The 21,832-nt window shown below is 40.8% G+C and overlaps 1 protein-coding gene and 1 long non-coding RNA gene across 11 annotated transcripts in view; one reads left to right on the plus strand and one right to left on the minus strand.

Moving 5' to 3' along the window:
- Positions 1-21,832, plus strand: part of CTNND2 (catenin delta 2) — a 1,073,049-nt gene that overhangs the window by 645,032 nt on the left and 406,185 nt on the right. For all 8 annotated transcript variants that reach the window (XM_006120137.4, XM_006120139.4, XM_075921468.1 and 5 more), the window contains one exon: positions 6,308-6,502. In XM_006120137.4, coding sequence (XP_006120199.1) covers positions 6,308-6,502 — 195 coding nt within the window. The remainder of the gene's footprint in view (positions 1-6,307; positions 6,503-21,832) is intronic.
- LOC112545295 (uncharacterized) overlaps positions 1-21,832 on the minus strand; it is a 53,653-nt gene that overhangs the window by 8,125 nt on the left and 23,696 nt on the right. For 2 of the 3 annotated variants that reach the window (XR_003088765.2, XR_012901792.1), the window contains exon 3: positions 19,769-19,824. This is a non-coding gene — a long non-coding RNA (uncharacterized LOC112545295). Of the gene's footprint in view, positions 1-9,051; positions 9,177-19,768; positions 19,825-21,832 lie in introns of those variants that run through there. The other variant, XR_012901791.1, reaches the window with a different exon arrangement.

Genomic DNA, 21,832 nt, shown 5'->3' on the forward strand with positions numbered 1-21,832 from the left:
TTTCAAAGTGGCAGCGCTGCATGGAGCCCGGGGTCAGTAGGGGAGTCTCCAGCTGACCCCGGGCTCCATGCGGTGCTGCTCCTTTGAAAAGCCACATACAGCCTGGGGCCAGCCAGGGACGCCTCAGCTGGCCCAGGTCTGTATGTGGCATTTCAAAGCAGCAGCACAGTGTGGAACCTAGGGTCTGGCCCCAGGCTCCACACAGCACTGACGCTTTGAAGCACCCCTTCCTCTCTCCCACCCTTGCTGCCTCTTTCTGATAGAGGCAGCGGGGGGTGGGAGAGGAGAAGCAACTAGTTGACTAGTATGTCGACTATCCGATAAGCATTTGCTTATCGGATAGTCTACTAGTTGTTCATATCCCTAGCATGCACTGGTGCTTGTCTCTGAGATTTTTCTGACAGTGTTTAAGAAGGCAACAAGCTGGTTCCTTGTATCTAAAAAGGTTGAGAAACACTGAACTAGATTTAAAGATCACCATGAAGCTTTTGCTGTTGTAGAATGCAGCCCTCTGTCTATTTTGTGGAATTAGCACTATATTCCATTTGATTTCCAAATATTTGAAATCAAATTCATGTTACACAGTTCAAAGAAAGACTACAAAAGTTCATAACATACAAAGACTACATAAAGAAGATTTTCCTGATTAAGGTGTGCAAGTTTTAAAGTAGTAGTGAATAAATGTTTTGGGGCAAGCCATCCATAGGAGGTTAAACATAGTGGCTGTGCCTAGACTGGCCACTTTTTCCGGAAAATCAGCCGCTTTTCCGGAAAAACTTGCCAGCTGTCTACTCTGGCCGCTTGAATTTCCGCAAAAGCACTGACTTCCTACTGTAAGAAATCAGTGCTTCTTGCGGAAATCCTGTTCAGGCAAAAGTCCTTTTGCACAAAACTTTTGCGCAAATGGGCCAGTATAGACAGCTCAGATTTGTTTTCCGCAAAAAAGCCCCGATTGCGAAAATGGCGATCGGGGCTTTTTTGCGGAAAAGTGTCCATGCCAATCTAGACGCTCTTTTCCAAAAATGCTCTTAATGGAAAACTTTTCCGTTAAAAGCATTTCCAGAAAATCATGCCAGTCTAGACGCAGCCAGTCAGTCACAGCAGAGTGGATATGGACATGGGTGGGAATTGTCCCTTGTATTTGGGTAGATCTTCTGTGCAAAGATACACTCTGTCAAGGAAGGAATTGGGCTACTTCCCCGACTGTGTCCGTTGTTGGCAGTCTCGTTCACGCATCCTGTGGTATTGTAGGTGGCCTCCTTGTTCTTTGCCAGTTGCACATTTTCCCTTTTTGTTTCTGACTCTGATTGGAAGTGTTAACTCTGTACCATTGATTGACAACAACCTCTTGCAATCCAGAAATATGTTTAATAAATGCTGCTGTGCTTTGAGGAAGAGGGGAGCACTGTGGAGGGGGATGTCCCCCTGTGTGAATGAATCTATGGGATTTGCTTCTAGGTCATTGAGCACTTTGATTTAAGAGGTTCTGCACAACCTGAAATCCACCCCACTAGATTGGTGCAGGTAATAGAAACTTAGTGATAAAGAAATCTCAAGTTTTTTATGTGTCCATGTTCTGAGGGGAGTATTTTGGTCCTAAATGTCTCCAGAAATACAATATCAAAATCTGGGAGCTGATTTTCAGAGATGCTGAGCCACCTGCAGTATCTCTCAGCTTCTCTAAAATTTATGCATTTAAAATTCTTAATGAGTAGAACGCAAGCTTCAGAAATTAGAGTCTGTTTTTCCTGTTCCAATAGCATCTGATTTTTGTGTGTGGCAAATTTAAAGTAAAATATGCAATAAAACTGTGTTGTTCCCATCCTTAGAATTTGTTTGACAACTTAAATCTGGGTCAGAATTGCAATGCTTGCGGAGAAAAGAGAGGAATTTTAAATTAAGAAACAAAACAAAACGTGAAAATAGGAGCTGGATAATGACAATGATAATAGGCCAACAATTATAGAAATATTAGCATATTTTCCCTTTCTCTCTAAAAATGTCCTTTTGCAAAGCTTTTAAATTGCTGAAATGAATGATCTGCTTTTTTTGTCTCACAGCAAAAAAGTATTTTGTGAAAAGATCATGAGTCAGTCTGTGCAGCTAATTTACATGATTTCCTGTTAAAATATTGGCACTTGATTATTTGGAGTGAAAGTGGCAAAATCACACTTCAACCCATATAGGACTGAATAATGTTTCATGTTGCACATGTTAAAGGGTTATATCAGTTGCAAGAACACATTTTTTGATGTTGTGCATTGGGGCAGGGGTCAGTATGCAGGCTGCCCCTGGGAGAGAGGATTACCCCAGCCTCCTCTAACTGCAGTAGTTTGGGGCTAAACGAGAGGTGCCTCTCCATGGCTGCTGTAGCTCCAGCAGGCACAATTGTGGGTGGAGTGCGTGCCTCTCAGTGGGCCAGGGCCAGGTTCATTTACCTCCTGCACTTCCCTTCCAGATTGAAGAAGCGAGCAAGTTGGGCACTTTTCCCTTGCTCCCTGATGAAGGGGAACAGCAGCAATGGTCCTGTATGAATGGGGGAGAGCTGCATTCTTCCCACCCTCCCTAAAGGCACCTGGAGGGGGGAAGGTTTGGAGCAGACCTGGACAGGAGGGTAGGTGCACCTCCAGCCAGTCCCTTTCACCTTCTAGGCAATTCTTTTTACTGTATTATTTTATGCACCCCTGTATGCATCAGGGAGATGGTAGATGGTGGGCAAACCCGTATCTTGCTTTGTGTTATGATTAAAGGAAGCTGAATACGAAATTTGGTGGTCCTAGTTCTCACTGTTTAGGAGAAGTTGAATAGACAGACAGACTCACAAAGAGACAAACTCTCCCAAATATACAATACTGGTTAAAACTCGCTAGTCCAGTTCTCTGGTCCAGCAACATCCATGGTGTGGCTTTTTAGATACCCAGATATCCACATACTGTGACTGGGCCAAGTTTTCCACAGATTGGCAATGTTTGTTTACAGCCACCAGTCCTGGCTCTCAGTGTCCTGTGTTGTTATTTAGCTCTAATTTACTCCTAAATGTGTCTTTTAAGGGCACGTCTACACTGCAATACTGTTTCAGGATACCAGAGTATCCCAAAATAACTATCCTGTGTCTTCACAGCAAGCCCGTTATTTTGGGCTCTCTATTCTGACATCCCTGTAAACTTCATTCTACAATGAGTAAGGGATGTTTCAGAAAAGCACATTATTTCTCAGTTTGGCGCTGTGTAGACAACGTCAAATGATGAAATAAGTTTTTTCGAAATAGCATCAAAATAAGATAGGCAATTTGCGTAACTCAAATTGCGTATCTTATTTAGAGTTATGGTGCAGTGTTGTAGACGCACCCTAAGATACCAGCAATCAGTGTAAGTGTTGGTAATGCTGCTAAGTGCAAGTATGTGTCAATACAGTATTGATTCCAAAAAATGTGGAATGTTGCAGAAATTGGAAAAGGGCACATTGGTACATTGTTCCATTCATTTGTCTTGGCAAAATAGAAATAAAAGAGATCTGTTCACTACAATACTGACCTCTCATGGTTCGACAAAATCTCTGCTTTGGCACTGGTCAGGTCCCCAGCATGTCATGCTGGAGAGGTTCAACCTGCAAATTATTCTGTAGTTTCATGAAATAGCTCATCAAGGCTATGTCTAGACTGCAGGCGTCTTTCGAAAGAGGCTCTTTCGAAAGATACTTTCGAAAGAGCCTCTTTCGAAAGAGAGCGTCTAGACTGCACGCGGAACTTTCGAAAGAGCAAGCCGCTTTTTCGAAAGAAAGCACCCAGTGAGTCTGGATGCTCTCTTTCGAAGAAGCCCTATTTACATTCAAGAACGCCTTCTTTCGAAAGAAGCACTTTCGAAAGAAGGCATTCTTCCTCGTGAAATGAGGTTTACCGCCGTCGAAAGAAAAGCCGCGTTCTTTCGATTTAATTTTGAAAGAACGCGGCTGCAGTCTAGACGCAGGTGAAGTTTTTTTGGAAAAAGGCTACTTTTCCCGAAAAAACCCCTGAGTCTGGACACAGCCCAATAGAAAAGCTGCAGATCTGTCAGGAAAGATAATGAAATGTAACTGTTTATATTTATTTATATTCTCACAGTCTATGAAGAGAAATAAAAGTAACTGATGTGAAAGTATGAATTCCGTTCAAGTTATTACCATGTCCTCTAAAACATAGTATTTTCTATGTTTTGTTAAGACAGTGTTTCTTAAACTTTTTGAGACCACAGAACACCAAACAATAATTTTTTTTATGCGGAACACCTATGAAAATTTTCTTCAAAAAAATTGTTGTTAGACAAAAAAGACAAAAGTAAAGAGGTAACACAATGGACCTGTAGTACTGCTATAATGAAAATAATAATAATGGGGAATATGTGGTTTTTAAAATTTAAACAAGTATGTAAGTGATTATAGAATCAGGACATGAGTTCTCAAAAGAAAACCTTTAGTGTTATACAAAAGAGGAGTTGAAATTAGTAGCATAATCATATAAATATGTATTAAAAGGATTAAGATATGCTGCCACTCAAGTCAATGGAAAAGTTCCCAGTGATTTCAGTGGGAGCAGGACTTGAAGATGAATCCATCACATCACTCTCAACAGCAGGATTCATCTGGCAATTAGCCAAAGAAAGCCAGTAGTTATTAAGTAAAGGACACCATTTAAAATTCTTCTATAGTTAATTTATTTCATTCATAGATCACATTCTTTCGTACCAAAAGACTTGTAGTGGGAAAGTTTTTAAGTGGCTTCTCAGTTTTTCACATTTTTTACACAAAAATGGAATTAAATGAAAAGGAAAGCTGTTCATACAAAAGCAGGTTACTATTTTCGTATCCAATCCAGCAAAATAGTGAGCCTTTCTGGAGACATTATGCCCATTTGAGAATCAGGTTCAAAGACTTGAAAATTTGGCCCACAATGCACTGCTGTTTTTTTATATCTGCGATAATCATGACCAAGGTATCTAGAACATGGCAAGGTATCTAGAACAGCAGAGAGTAACATGAGTTTTTGTTAATGGCTGTGATAATTCCAAATCACATACTGGATTTATTGATAATCTTTCTTCTTTTTCTTTTTTCTTCTCTCTCCTCTTCAAAGGGCATTGTGTAATACAGTGGTGCTCTTAAATCATGTACTTGTATAGATTATGGTGGGATGGGAGGGGATGTGGGCATACACGAGCAAGCTATAAGCAGAATCAATTATTTACCTGTAAAGATGGAAACTGGACTAATTCTTTCCCTCCTCTTAAAAAAACTGTTCTGTACTATCTCAAAACCTTCAACAGCTTCCCAACTCTGAGAATGTGCTTTCACCTCAGACCTAGCCACTGTTTGTTCTGTGCCTTGCATTATAATATTTAGTAAAATGAGAATACTATGTACTTCTGCCATCACATTTGAGACCTTTGTGTGGCTTTCCCCAGTCTTATCCTTACAAATAGATCATAAAGCAGAAAAACATAACTAAGATACTTATGTAAAAAAATGAAACAAATGTTTAAGCTAGTTGCCAAACCTGGAAATGTACAAGTCTATCTGTTAATAACCTGATAGTAAAATATTATTTTTTATTATTAGAATAAGAAGATAGGAATCATTTCCTTTGCCCTGTAAAGATGTAGATTCGTCTTTTAAAAAGAGATTTTATAGTAACTATGCCTTTTTAAAATATTTTTTCTGAAGATATGCTTAATATATTAATTCCCTTGAGGATTTAAGCTTTGAAAAGTCCTAACCGTCTGGTTTCTACACAGTCTAAGACAAAAGTGCTGATGAGGTATAACTGCTCCATCATACTTCAAATAAATCAGTCAGAAGGTCTGCTTTGATGTTGTGAACAACACATTTATTCATCAGATTTAACTTATTTCATTTGTAAATTTACCACGTGGATGTAGTACATGGGCTAGTGCTGGCTTTCCTCCTCCAATTTCTGATTTGGCAGTTGAAACCTTCGATAGGGTTCCTCTGGATAAGGCAGCTAGCTATGTTTGTTAGTCTCTGTATGAAAAAAATATTTTATTGGCCTTGCACAGTAGTTATGTATCTCTGAAATATCTTCCGCCTTTTGAGGAAATCAGGGTTTGAAGCAAAAGCAGACAGTTGGGCCATGCCGATAAGACGATTAACTTGAGTCACTGGTGCCATTTCATGTTGATTTTCTTTGCATTTAAAAAATTCTTTGTTTTGTTTTTGTTAAAACAAGAGTTGTCTTCAAATACGCTTTTCATCAGATTAGATCCTGCTTTATGTGAGATTTTCTCTCTTTAAATTTTCTTTATGAATCTGTTCACAGCTGGGTCTCGGGCATCTTACAGCAGCCAGCACAGCCACCTTGGCTCTGAATTAAGGGCACTGCAGTCTCCAGAGCACCATATAGATCCGATTTACGAAGACAGAGTGTATCAGAAGCCCCCTATGAGGAGTCTCAGCCAGAGTCAGGGGGACCCTCTACAACCAGCACATACAGGCACATATCGCACTAGCACAGGTAGGTGGAACTAATTTGTAGAGTTGTCTTTTATGGATAAAGTGTTTTACTTCAGTGCTAAATCTTTAAATTTTATTGGGAATGGTAAAAAATTTATACTGTATTTGTGACTTGAAAAATTGACTGATACAAAGTGCAGAAGGCATTGATGCAGCTAAGTAAGACAACCCCCTCTCTTTTCTTCCCACAAAAATACCAGGAAGAAAAATTTTAGTATTCAGACTACATATTTTGTGGGCTTAATATTTTTATCTCTTGTGATAGGAGGAAGAAAATAATGTTTTCATCAAGCTTTTAAATTTATTATTTAAATACATTTTCTGAAAACAATCAAATTTATCTAAGTGCTTTTCTCTTGCTAAAATTTTGTTTGAATCTCAAAAAGGACTTAAAGGCATCTTCTTCAAGCATATAATGGGACATTTACATTTTTTTAAGTAAAGCAAACCAGCACCAAATATTTATTTTTCTCTCTCTCTCTCTCTCTCTCTCTCTCTCTCTCTCTCTCTTTCTCTTTCTCGCTCTCTCACATAGTCACACTCTGTTGATATACAGATATGAATCATAAAACTACAGCATACCGGACAAAAAATTGTCAATATAATTGATTAATCTGTTATGTAATACTGAATGGTGATAGGTCACCTACCCCTTTGGGACTGTTATTTCATTTGTTGAGACATCACTGAGTCTGCTTTCCCTATAAAGAGCCTGGGCATCCTGCAATCCTGTCTTACTGAATTCAGCTCTCCAGCCTGATCCTACTGAGATTTATGGACAGGGCCACACCCCCAAGGCTGCAGAAACAGACTGAAAGCAATGCAGCAAGAGACCTTTTCCAAGCATTCATGTACACAGCCCCTCTGGGAGATGAACTCTAGAAAAACCCATCTTACACTGTATAGAGATCTATACAGTGTGAGCTCATGAAATTTGCCCTCTTTCTCAATGTAAAGAGATATTTTCACAGACTTCTTGCTCCTCCAGGTAGTAATTACTTGCACTGGGTTTATTATTAAATAAGAATGATTTTATTAAGCATAAAAAGATAAGATTAAAATGGTCATAAGAAGCAGCAAACAGAACAAGTATGTAACTGAGCAAAATGAGCATGCAAGCTAAGTTTAATACACTAACTAAACTAGTTACATATAAGATCTCACCCAAAATCTGGTTCTCATAATGTTCTTCACTGGCCAAACATCTTTCTAGGCTGGGCCCAGTTCCTTCCCCCAATTCAACCTTAGTTGTTTCCAGCAGTCAGAACTGATTACCTAAATTATTTCACTTCCCACCCTTAAATAGGATTTGCCTAAAGCATGAATCCTTTTTCTCCCAAAACCTTATCCTCCTCCTTCTGTCTGTGGAAAAGTACAGAATCCAAAATGGATTCCAGCATCAGGTGACATGGCCACAGGTTGTTGCAAATAGGGTTGCCAGGTGTCTGGTTTTGAACCGGACAGTCCAGTATTTGAGCTTTCTGTTTGGGGAAAAAAATTGAGAAAATATAAATGAGAAAATATAAATGTCTGGTATTTTCTAAATAAGATGTAATGTAGATTGTGATGTAATGTCAAGTGTATCCGGTATTTTTGTTGAAACCATCTGGTAACCCTAGTTGCAAAGCCAATAGCCATTACTTACAGGTTGATCCTAATGCTTACAGGAAAAACACATTCTCCCTCAGTTCATTGTCTCCTGCTAATGAGCCATTACATATCTGCAAAACTGACTTTTTTTTTTTTTTTTAGAACAAGATATCAGGCTTTTTAAAATTATTGTAAGGCCCAATCCTGCATTTCCTGCTTATCCCATTACGTGCATGGAAGTTTAAGGTGTGCAATGAGTGTTGAATAAAACTCTCAGAAGGGATTCAGAAAAATGTAAAACCCTTTATTACATAATTTAAATTCTTGTAGTATCTGGATGTTAATAGAGCATGCCATTTAGGTAATACTGTTAAATGCCAATGAAAGAAACTAGCATTAATGTACAATATCTCTTTTGTGTAGAATTATATGTATATGCAGACATAACTCAGTTATTAAAAGAATTGGGTTGCAAAGTGTAGCACGGGACCCCTGCCTCAGTTGCTGAGGAGGAGAGAAAATTATCGGTGAACGAGGGAGCTGTTTAATATTCATTTTTATTCACATCATTCAGCATATGGCCTCACATTTCATGCACCTCACACTTTCCAAAGCTTTCCTTAAATAATATTTTTTTAATCGTGTATTGGTTTTTCAGTAGCACTCATCTGATTGCCTAACAGCCATTACTGGATTTTTTCTCATAATACTTCTGAAACTACTTTTACATCTGGAATACCTGGAGATTGATTACTTGATTTTCAGAAGTGTTGGCTCATGGAAGCCCAACAGAGCAGTGTGTACTTAGGGCCTCTAAAAATCTGGCCGAAACTATGGTCAAATCTGGTCAAATATGATCTCGGTTCACGAAAGTCTGAGGCAGAAGAAGGAACAGAACCCAGACCGAGGACCTGGGGACCCAGTAGGCCCATTTGAAACCTCTCACCCATAATGAATTAGACTGGCACCTGGAGTATATTTGTGTAATGAATGAGGCAGGAGTCAGCAGGAAGGCTTGTCGTTAAAACACTGGATTGGATCTATTCCTGCCTCTATCCCAGACTTCTTCAGTGAACTTCTCTCCCCTATGAAAGAAGAATGGGTATATAATAAACATTCTGTCTCAAATGGGCAGAATGAAGAAAAAGCAGGTAGCCTTTATTGAGGCATTTCCTAACTTTAGCTTGCTTCACTTTGAAATCTTAGTGTTAATGTGAGGAAGGTTAGTGAGGTGTTGGGTGGTTGTTGTTTTTTATTGGAGCAGGGCATAAAGGTGTTACTAGAATTTCCCAGGTTTATGTAAAATAAATGTTATCATGTGCAGGTATTAGCTACATAGTTACAGAATGTTGTGCATTATATCTTTCTGGGGGATTTCTGTGCTTCTGTGCATGTACAGATTCCCTTCAGAAAAATGACCATCTTACAGGGGAGCAAAGGGAAGCCACAAAAGTGGTTATGTAACCCTCCCCAGCAGTTAGTTTTAGATGCCCCGGGCAGCAAGCAGAGAGATAAATCACTGTGAGACAGGAGGAGAGATGGGGAAGAGCCAGCTGGTGGCTCCTACTGTAAACCAGGCTCACTGGTAGCCCCAGCTAGGCTGGGGAAGATGGGACTTCCTCTACCCCATGGAATATCCAAGTCAGGGTCAAACCCACCTGCAGCTTTCTCCCCCGGTTAAAGGAAGCTTTGCAGACTTCCCCCCCCCCTTTTCTTTCCTTCACCCATGGCTTCTCAAATGGAGGGGGGAGGGATCTTGGTACAGGGAGCTGCTCCCCCATCTACTCAATCCCCATTCATCCAGACCCCCTTGTATCTAGACTCTCCTGACAGGCCTCAGTCCCCACCCACAGACCTCTTCCCCCAATAAGCTCCACTCCAACTGTACCTGCATCACCCTGAAAAGCCACCCTCCCTACCGAGGTCCATCCCACTGCACCTGGATCCCCACCCCACTGAGCCCACCATACACAGACCCTCCTGCTGAGTTCTATACCTCCCCCTCCCCCTGAAGCCCCCACTGAGCATGTGTTACCTTCACCTGGACCCCCTGCAGAGTTCAGTACCATTGCACCCAAAACCTCCAAACAAACACCTCTGCATCGAGATCCCCCACTGTTCTGCCAGCATCCAGTCTGCTCCATACAGAACCCTCTCAAACTACACCTGAATTTCCCTCCACTTCCCCCCACATACATACTAAGCTCCTCCATACTTGGATCCTGCCTTGCACTGTTTCAGTACTGGGTGCAGTCTCACCATTGAGTTTATATCCCAGGGAGAGCTGCACAGTGCAATGCCATGCTGGAGCCTCCACATTTATTTGACAAATAAAATGTGCAGCATTTGGCAACATTGTAAAATATTGTGACCAGAAATTTTAATATTTGGCACAGAATGCTCTGAGGAGTATCTACACAAAGAGAACAATGCCTGAGGCAGGAAATCTTTCCTTTTTTCATTGATATTGTGTTGCTTCAAGGAAGACTGGAGTCTTTTAGGGTATGTCTACATTGCATTCCTCTTTCGAGAGAGGAATGCAAATGCAGACAAACAAAATTGCAAATGAAGCACAGATTTGAATTTACTGCGCTCCATTTGCATAATGGCGGCCAGTGCTTTTCTGAAATAGCGTATTTCGAGGAAAAAATGGGGTTATTTCGTAGGAAGAGTTTCTTTTCAAAATAACCCCGTTTTTTCTCAAAATACGCTATTTCGGAAAAGCGGCTGGCCACCATTATGCAAATGAAGCATGGGAAATCCACGCTTCATTTGCAATTTCATTTGTCTAAATTTGCATTCCTCTCTCTCGGAGGAATGCAATGTAAACGTATCCTTAGAGCCCAGATTTCTTCTCTACACATTTTCACAGACCATATTCTACGTGCCTGTAGGTATCAAAACTGAAATTCTCCTTCCTTTTCATAGGCACACATTCATCAATTCAAGACCAAACAAAGATAATTCTATGAATGAAATCTTAATATGTAGCAGAATTAAAACAGGCACAGGAAGATGCAGCTGCAATCTAGGATTGTATTGTGTCAAAGTTCAAATTTATTTACTCTACAGTTGAGGCAGTAGTGTTTAAACAAACAACAAAACCCACAGTTTTGTATGCTGATCCATCAAGCTAAATGTGAGCGTACTGAGATACATTTTTTGCCTTGTACTTCTGCCCCATTTCTTGACCTTTTTTTCTACAAAAGGGAACATATGGCTTAGGGATGTAAGTGACTAGTCAAGTAACTATATTAGGGTACGTCTACACTACAATGTTAATTCGAACTAACTTAGTTCGAATTAGTTAATTCGAACTAAGCTAATTCAAACTAACGGATCCAGACTAAAAAACTAGTTTGAATTAGCGTTTTGCTAATTCGAACTAGCATGTCCACATTAAGTGGACCCTGAACCGGGCTTAAGGCTGGCCGGAAGCAGTGCCGGCAGGGCATCAGAGGAGGACTTAGAGCGTGGAGATGCTGTCTCAGGCTAGCCGAGGGCTGTGCTTAAAGGGTCCCGACCTCCACCCTGGACAGACAGTTCTCAGGGGTGCCCTGCTTGCAAAGCAGTCCTGGCTTGGAGTGCCCGGAGTACCCACATTGGGCACATCACAGCACTCGGCCATCAGACCGGCTGCACTTGCCGCAGGCTGCCATCTCGGGAGAGGGGGCAATTGGGGGGCTGCAGGAGAGCTTCCACCCCCAGAAGCCCGCAGAGCCAGCCCAGTCCTCCCCATCGGGGGCTCGTACCCCATTCCTCCCTCACCTCCTTCCACTTACCCCTCCCTAGCCCCTCTTCTTGATGTACAAAATAAAGATAATGTGTCTTCCAAAATGGAATCTGTCTTTATTGAACAAAACTGGGGGAGACTGGGAAAAGGAGGTGGGAGAGGGGAAGAGAGAGGCTGGGACAGGGGAAGGCAACTAAAATGATCAGGGGTTGGGAACAGGTCCCATATGAAGAGAGGCTAAAGAGACTGGGACTTTTCAGCTTAGAAAAGAGGAGATGGAGGGGGGACAGGATAGAGGTCTCTAAAAGCAGGAGTTGGATGGAGAGGGTGCATACAGAAAAGTTCTTCATTAGTTCCCATAAAGAAGGACTAGAGGACACCAAAGGAAAGGAATGGGTAGCGGGCTTCAAAGTAGTAACAGAAAGTTGTTCTTCACAAAGCAAAGAGTCAACCTGTGGAACTCCTTGCTGCAGGAGGCTGTGAAGGCTACAACTGGAACAGAGTTTAAAGAGAAGTGAGATCAAGTCATGGAGGTTGGGTCCATGGAGTGCTATTAGCCAGGGGGTAGGAGTGGTGTCCCTGGCCAAGGTTTATGGAAGGCTGGAGAGGGATGGCATGAGACAAATGGCTTGGTCACTGTCTTCGGTCCATCCTCTCCAGGGTCCCTAGGGTTGGCTGCTGTCGGCAGACAGGCTACTGGGCTAGATGGACCTTTGGTCTGACCCAGGACGGCCATTGTAAGCTCAGGGCTCAGGTTCGGGGGTCTCAGTGGACCCCCTTGATTCTCTTGCACACCTGGGTGGCCAGGCTGGCAGCTCTCCTGCCCTAGCCAGCCACTTTCCTGTGCCTAGTGCGGAGATCGTGGACGAGGTCCACGATGTCTGCACTAGCCCAGGCGGGTGCCTGCCTCTTGCGGTCCCGGGCAAGCTCCCGGGATCCGCCAGCCTGGTCCCGGGAAGAGGGGGAGGGCTGGGGGGCATCGGGTGGGTGGCTCGATCCGTGCCAGGTGCAGGGTCTGCTGGCTGGGTGCTGGTTCGAACTGGTTTTCCTAGTTCGAACTAAGCGCTCCGCTAGTTCGAATTTAATTCGAACTAGCGGAGCGCTAGTGTAGCGCCTACGTCCGTTAGTTCGAACTAACTTTGTAGTGTAGACATACCCTTAGGGTATATCATTGCAGGAGGAGTAACGGTAGTCCAAATTAGGGGCTCTAGTTCAAACTACCTAGCCTGTGCCGCGTGTAGCTGCGGGCAGGGAGTTCAAACTACTGGGCATTTAAAAATGGTGGCGCCCGGGAAAATGCAAATAAAGCCCGGGTTATTTTAATATTTTAATCCCGGGCTTCATTTGCAAGTTCGAATGACTACATTAGCCACCCTAGTTCAACCTAGGGTGGCTAGTGTAGACATACCCTTAGTGACTGTATCAGAGGCAGCAAGGTGGAGGAAACAGGAGTTGGTGTTGGGGGGAGACAGCTTAAAGCACCGTCTCCACAGTGTTGAGGGGAGGGGCACAGGAGGCAGAGCCGCAGCGGTCCTGGAGCCAGGGCAACCTGGGACTTTTCAGTCCTGGCTTGCGTCAATCCTGGGAGCTAACCCCACTATAGCTCTGCACTTTAAATGTAGTATGAGCTTGGGGAGGGGCATGGGAGGCAGAGCTGCAGTGGTGGTAGCAAGCACTTTCCCTTGTCAACCTATCGAGTAATCGATGGAAATTCCATTGTCTACTTGATCAGCTAATTAATTGTTACTTAACATCCCTAATATGGCTCACAGTGAGTGGTATTGACCCATAATTTTGATAAAATAACTGAAAAATGTTAGAGTCTCTCTTAAAAATAGAGTAAAATAGAATTTTTAAAATAATCATAATTCAAGGGTCAGTGTTTCAAGATTGCAGAGTAATATTTGTATTGTTTAGACAGCTACAAACTTTTCAAAGAAAATTAGACATTTTCTTTAATACTAATACTGAGCCTGATTTTTCTCACCATTTCCCCCTTGTTTTATGCCATTGTGGCTATGTCTACACTGCATAGTTTTTCCGGGATACCCAGAAACACTCTGCCACGTTCAGGAAACATGTGTGCTCTTCCACATTTTTTTCCGGAAGAGTAGATGCGCTTTTTCGGCATCTCTGTAAACCTCATTTTACGAGAAAGATGGGATGTTCCAAAAAAGAGGTTTTTTCCGACATTTGTCACAGTGTAGACAGGCCAAATATCAGAAAAGCTTCTTCCGAAAAAAGAGGCGGAAGAACAGTGCAGTGTAGACTCCATTGACTGTGACTTCATTGACTGCATAGGAATTACTCCTGATTCACAATTGTTATAAGGGAAGAAATAGACCCACTTAATAAAAAACTTCATGTTAATCTCTTTGTGGCATGATATACAGCTAACATCTCTGTTTTACTTTTCCATTGAAATTTAAAATCAATCATGAACTTGAAATATCCTTTTCTCATCGAATAGGGCAGTTTATATCAGCAATAAAATTTAATATAAAATGAAAAATAAAAATTAACAAGGTTATTTAAACTCTGCTTTAAAAAGGATATATTTTACATGGATTAGAATGTCTCTTACAGCTATATCTATGTTCTGAGTTTATCATCACTTGATCAAACTGCTGTCTGCTGTGTCATTTTTAATGTGAAGACGAACAGCTTCAGACAACCAAAGCTTATTTGTATTTAAATTTGCTGATAAAAATGTAATAAAAGTTGTGCAAAATTCTACATTTGAAATGTGACTGTCAAAAGGATGTTGGTTTCCAATTTTATTGTATTTCAGTGGATTCCGTATCAGATATTCTTAGTTGCAAGTACAAAAATGTCTTTTCTTCCAGCTATAAGCCATGCAAACTCAATTTGGACTTGGATAGATAGGCTAAGGATTCCTTCTTTCTCATGCATCATCAGCTGTAATAAAGATTCTGCCTGCAAATTTATACCCTCAGGTACACCATTGCAACCACAGGCTACGTCGAGACTGCATCCCTCTGCTGACAGAAGGATACAAATCAAGCACTTCAGAAGTACAAATGAGCCCGGGATTTAAATATCCCGGTCTTCATTTGCATACTCACGTTCTGACACTATGCCAATCAGGCTCAGTGTCAAAAGTGAAAGTAAAGTGTAGCCGACATGACACTGCTGACAGCGGGGAGCTTTTTCGGCAGATCCTGTACTCATTTTTACTGAGGTTGTAAAAGTACATCTAATCAACATGCAGTTGAAACTCAGATACCAATTTTGTGTGTGGTGTGTGAGCCAGATGAGAATGCCGTTCACTCATATCTGTATGGACTCTGGAGTGCTAACAAGTTAAAGGTTTTAAAGAGTGGAATGAGGAATATTTTTTTCACTTCAGCAATTGGATGTGACTGATTTATCCAGTTAGAGTGCCTCCTTTGAGTAAGAAGATGCAGTTGTTTTACAGTCACACATCAGAACAGTACTAGAGAAACTCACTATTCGCTTATCTCCTTATAATAAACTTTATCATATTAATAGAGTATCTCAGCTTCCAGATATGTTATTCCAAATTATCATATAATACAAAATAGGAAAAATTATTTTTGTTTAACTACAGTTTGGGAAAAGTTAATTAAAAACATATTTTTCTGTTTTGTATGATTTCTGTGTTCTGCACTAGTCCAAGAGTGGCCCTACACTCCAAAAGTGCAATAGATATGATCTGAATATCAAGGATTGCTTCTTTCTGTTATGGATTGTATCATTCTGTTTTTGCTTTTGCATGAATTAATGTGTTCTGCAATGGCATACTATGATGAAACAGCTGCAGTTTAATTGAAGGCCACAGGTCAATCATATGCCATGGAGTTCTGGATATAGGACTTAACATTTTCAGGCAAATAGAAAAAAAGAGTTTTCCATACTACCACATCCTAGTTAGTCCACTAATTTTGCCATACTGAAACTGTTCTGCTAAGACATAGAGATTTATATGAACAGAAAGGGAGACAAATTCAGAATAAACAAGTAAATAAATTTCATACTAAGTAAATTAAATATGTGAAATAGCATAGTAAACTGAAGAGTGAATAATTAAATCACCCAAAATTAATAGGAAAGTATATTCTTATAGTTTCTTTTTTTTCATTATTTTATTTAGCTTTTCTTTTTATATGGCTTTCACTCCCAACTGCTTATTTTTACCAAATTACAAATTTATGCCAGAAATAACATCTCACAATGGTTTTGGCAAATGTAACCCTAGATATTTAGGGGGAAAAAAGAATCCTGATCAACATCTGAGCAAGATCAGAATCAGGTCTTATGTGCCAAATTTTGCCATCAGATACATGATGTTAACACTTACTGAGTAGTAATTGAAGTGTTGCTTAGTCCTAAAAATAATTTGCCAAAATTAGTAATAAGGTTATTAAGACCATTGTCTCCTCTCCCTGCTATATGGAAAGGAGGGGATGTTACTTGCTCAAATTGCAGTTCATTGTCCAATAGAGAGCAAATCCATCCTCCAGGGCAAATCCTGGGTAGCCACATGCAGATTACTTCTCATACAATTCCACTGAAAGGGGATCCTCTCAGAGAAAGGGTGTGGATCTACTCCTATATATATAAGGTACTGGAGGAAGGGGATGTCTTTTCTTGTGAGCAGCATGTGATTGTGACTTCAGATATTTAGTGTTGGGGGAATAAGCAAGCAGGGAATGGAACCAAGATATAGAAACTCCTCCGAGAATCTTTGTAAACTCTTTATAACTCATTAGCAAGTACCTCTTTTAGTGGGGAGTGATCTGTGTTTCAAATAACCAGGGGTTTGTCCCTCAAAACATGACGATGTCCTAACACTTAGGGGAAATCCCAAAAAGCTTGGGGCACCCCACATTTCCTGGGATAGAAGCCAGTTTAGCTGGTCATGCTCCCTACTTCCTTCCTCTGTCCCCCAAAGAGGTATCATTGGAAGTTTGTGATTTCAGTACATCTGAAATTTTGATTTAAATTATTTCTTTGATGTTTTTGTTTGTTTTTGTTTTCTATAGGAAAGGATGATGTAAGCCATACTTTAATGTATTTCAGTATATTTTGATGTTTTGTTACAAACTGAGGTGTAAGAAGTTTGACTATAAAAATCACAATGCAGTAATACCCTTGAAAATCAGTGAAATACCTTGTAAATCTCAGCTGCTCTAGTTTGTGAAGATAGTGCACTGTGACCAAGAAGATTTGTATGTCTATTATCTGTTTACTACAACTGTTTAGTCCCAGACCCTGGATTTGATCCTGTTTCCATTGGACTTCTGTCATGCAGGGCTAGGTCTGTTTTTCCTAGCTATAAAAAGTTATTTGAATGCTAGTGAATTTGTGCTTTTCACATATCTTTGTAGTGTTAAAAAAATACTATAATTGACTAAGCTATCCACCAGGGACATGAAGAGAATTTACACTCTTAATTAAGAGAATTTACATTATTTTGGTGATTTCTCACTGAAGTTATTTTGGTAAAATAACTTCAGTGAGTTATATTTTTGAACAAAGTAGTGATATTATCTATGTTAAAATTATTATTGAGAACTTCTGCAAATATTTTTTTCTGTAAGGGTATGTCTATACTACCCCACTAGTTCGAAATAGGAGGGTAATGTAGGCATACCTCAACTGCAAATGAAGCCCGGGATTTGAATTTCCCGGGCTTCATTTGCATAAGCCGGGCGCCGCCATTTTTAAATCCCGGCTGGTTCGAACCCCGTGCCGCGCGGCTACACACGGCACGGACTAGGTAGTTCGAACTAGGCTTCCTAGTTCGAACTACCGTTACTCCTTGTGGAATGAGGAGTAACGGTAGTTCGAACTAGGAAGCCTAGTTCGAACTACCTAGTCCGTGCCGCGTGTAGCCGCGCGGCACGGGGTTCGAACCAGCCGGGATTTAAAAATGGCGGCGCCCGGCTTATGCAAATGAAGCCCGGGAAATTCAAATCCCGGGCTTCATTTGCAATTGCGGTATGCCTACATTACCCTCCTATTTCGAAATAGGAGGGTAGTGTAGACATACCCTAAGATACCAGAGTGTAATGATCTGCATGTAGAAGTCCCATTGAGATCAGTGGGATTTTCACAAACAAAATATATGTCATATTCATGAAGGGTTTTCCCATGTTGCCCTCCTTTACTTATTGCATGTCCCTTTCAGCAGCCATATAGACAGGTGTGTCCACAGCTCCCATTGATAAATCAAGGTTTTACATATGACATTATCAGATCTTGGAGTACAAATATTATTATTATCATCTTAACCAGAACTAGAATTCTCTATTACAAAAAAACTCAAAACCTTTCATTTAAAATGATCAACTCTATGCCACTAAAATATATTTCTACAGTAAAGCCATCTAATAATACAGTGGTCACCAATCAGTGGATTGGGATCTACTGGTAGATCTTGGAGCCTCTGACAGGTGATCCTAATTGGTTTGGTCAAGAGGCTATCAAGTGCCAACACTTCAGCTACCCCTCTCCCCACTGCTGCGCACCTCCTGCCCTTTGCCTTAGAGCTGCCCCTCCTCCTAGGGAGCCTCCTGCTTTCTGTTCAGGGCAGAGGAGAGAGAGGATATCAAGGTGCCCCCTCCTACTCTCTATCCTTTCTCCACAGAACAGGGCAGGGGGCACAACAGGATTTGGGATGGAGTTTGCTGGCTGCTTCTGGGAGTTGTCCAGGGCCAGGACAGGGGTGAACCTGCCTTAGCCCCACTGCACCACCGCCCAGGAGCCAACAGCAGTGCCCAGGTGGAGCCCAAATTCCTACTCCAGTCATGAACCCCCTCCTGCACCTCAAGCCCCTGCCCTAACCCTGAGCACCCATGCATCCTCCCAGAGCGTGCACCTAGAACTCCCTCCTACACCCCAACTGCATGCCCCCAGAGCAGCTCACAGCCCCTGTCACACTCCAGATCCCTTAATCCAAGACCAGAGCCTGCACCTCAACCCTCTGCCCCTGCCTGATGAAAGTGAGTGAGGATGGGCAAAAGAGGGAGGATGGAGTGAGGAGAGGTGGGGCCTGGGAGAAAGGGTGGGAAGGAGGCAGGGCAAGGGTATGTTATATTTGAGGTAGATCTTGGATTGCACTTAAATTCAAAAAGTGATCTCGTGCTCAAAAAGGTTGGAGACCACTGTAATAATATATGGATTTTATTGTAATAGAATAGCAGTATTATATGTGTATATACTGAGAGCATAGTGCTTGACAGTGTACAAAGTACAGAATGAGGAAGAATTCATAATACAAAGAAAAAGGAATGATTCCTACACATAGTACCTTCACTGATCAGAAAGTGAAGTACAAAGCAGTGCAGGATTGTTGCTGTGATCTGTTCTCTTGGGGTATTTTAGTTAATAAGTGTGATGGTGTTTTTTATGAAAAGGACCAATGTGGTAAATAGGGCTTGTGTCTCACCATTACTTGAGGGTCAATATCACCCATAATAAGGAAACTAGCTAAAGTAATTAAATCTCTCAACTTTTGTCTCTCTGTTTAAATATTTGCATACATTAACCATTAGAAAACTAAATAACTTTTTCTATAAAATTAGAGGTTAAAAGCAGTTCAACAGTAACTGATCAATAGAGCCCTGCAAATCTGCAGGTCTCTGCTTTATATCCACGGGTGTCCACAACCGAGGATGTGGATGCAGATATCTGCAGCTCATCTTTGTGGATATGCATGTGTACAAGGATTCAAATTTCGTATCCAGAACACTGCAAATTTGCAGGTACTGGCTTTTTATCCGCTGGTATCTGAATCTGTGAATATCTATGTGGATATCCATAGCTATTTTTGTGGATGCAGATGCGGATATCCGCACAGGACTCTACTGACCAAAGATCTAGAAGGAAGGCTTTTACTAGCCAATCAGAATCACCAATTGATTATCCCATTATTTGAACATAGTGAGTATAAAGCACCTGGGGTTTGAAGCTGAAAGGCATGCTGAACCACAACATTCTGTAAACAGTGGATTCTGTAAAGATAAGATATAGGCATTTGAAAAACTGAAGAACTAGAAAATGTAAGATATAGTCAGACTTTAAAGGGCAATAAGAAAACTCTTAGATATTTTCAAAATAGAAATTCACAAATTCCACTACATGCATCTGACAAAGTAGGTCTTTGCCCACAAAAGCTTATGCTCCAATAAATCTGTTAGTCTATAAGGTGCCAAAGCACTCCTCAATAATGTATGTAGTTGGACTTGCGGATCTGACTTTCATCTTCCCATGTAGTGCAGACCAGGCCAAAGTGCATATGTGCTATCAGAATTCCTATGCCTAATAGAAATAAGTAACAAATTAGTGTTATAAGCTAGTAGCATACATGAACCCATAAGAAAACAATTACCATTAAAGAAATTAACTGTTAAATACTGGCTAAGTAGGTTATTCCATTTGCTGAAGATCAGGATATGTGACTCCACCTCCACATTTTTGTGCTGGAACTGTTCAACTAAGGGAACATTTTTTAAACACTTTGAGCAAGAATGTAAAAGCTCTAAAAGGAGTAGTAGAGACACCGTGTCACATTGTGACAAGTCTACAGACCAAAATGAAACAGCTTTGATAAAAGGAGCCTTGCATAGTGACTGGAGCCAGACAACTCTAAACAAAAGGGTGACTGAGAAAACTAAAAGACAATATTTCTCCTGACTGAGAAACAATCTATGAGAAGCCCCAGTTTCTGAAGAAAAGGTAGAGACCTGCTGGAATTGATGTCAGAAATATCTAACAGTGGAATTTGCTTTCTTTGAAAGTGGAGGCAAAAGACCACATTGCTGTTGAGAAAGCTTCAGTAGTACAGTCTACAAAGACCAAAAAAAAAAATCAAATTTTATGTGTGATACAAAAATTGTGGAATAACACTAATGGTTAGAAAATGGCTGACTGACTATAAATGCATGGGACTGCACACATGCCGAAAAGACAATACTTGAGTAATATGGTACTTGAACCAATTTATGACCTTTTTTTCTCCTACATTTTGTAGCTGCCAGTGACGTAGACCAGTGATGAACTGACACTTGTACCATATTTGGAGCTCTCTTGAATATGCCCCTTGGAACCAGTATTGTATTTGGTAAACAGATACCCCGATGTAGGAGAGCAGATATGAAAATTTGTAAAGCTTTGATAATCTAGGGTATGTAGAACAGAAATAGATGTTATTGTTTTAGGCAAAGGAACTGCCCCGTCCATAGAAGAGGAGTCTGACAATACAAGAGATCCCAAAGTAAGAATTTTGTGGCACCTTTGCCAGTAGTCTCCCAGACACCTAAAAAACAAGTAGTCAAGGTAGCCCAGATAGAGCCAATGCTAACTCATAGGCATATCCATCAACTACAAAAAAAATTTGAGGAAGGGGAGGGAATCTTGTAAGGAAACCAGGATCAAATCAACTAATCCCAACCTCAGCCTTTTACAAATATGTGGGATTCACTATAAACAAGATGCAGGCTCCATAGAAATAAGCAAGTTGATTGCTAAGCAAGTTGATTAAATTTTGTGGGATCTCTTGTACCTGAGAGTTATTGGAATCCTAAGGTAACTGTTTTTGATTACGATATCCAATGGGTCATTTAGAGACTATCCTACATTTTCACTTAAATAAGATTTTTGTTTTAAAGGTTCATGGAAGACATCTAGGCATTTAAGTTACATTTCCCCAGTTTGTTTATGAAGGTTTACGAGACGGTATAAAAAGCCTTACTAAAGTCAAGGTATACTACGTTTACTGCTTCCCATATCCACAAGGCTTATTATCCTATCAAAGAAGGCTGTGAAATTGGTTTGACATGACTGTTCTAGACAAATCCATGTTGTTACTTATCATCTTATTACCTCGTGGGTATTTGCACATCAATGACTTAATTATTTGCTTCATTATTTATCTAAGTACTGAAGTTGACTGGTCTGTAATTTCCTGGGTTGTCCTTATTTCCCTTTTTTAGACGAGTATTACATTTGCCCCTTTCCAGT

The sequence above is a fragment of the Pelodiscus sinensis genome, chromosome 2 (genome assembly GCF_049634645.1).
Source record: "Pelodiscus sinensis isolate JC-2024 chromosome 2, ASM4963464v1, whole genome shotgun sequence".
Classification (NCBI taxonomy): Eukaryota; Metazoa; Chordata; order Testudines; family Trionychidae; genus Pelodiscus; species Pelodiscus sinensis.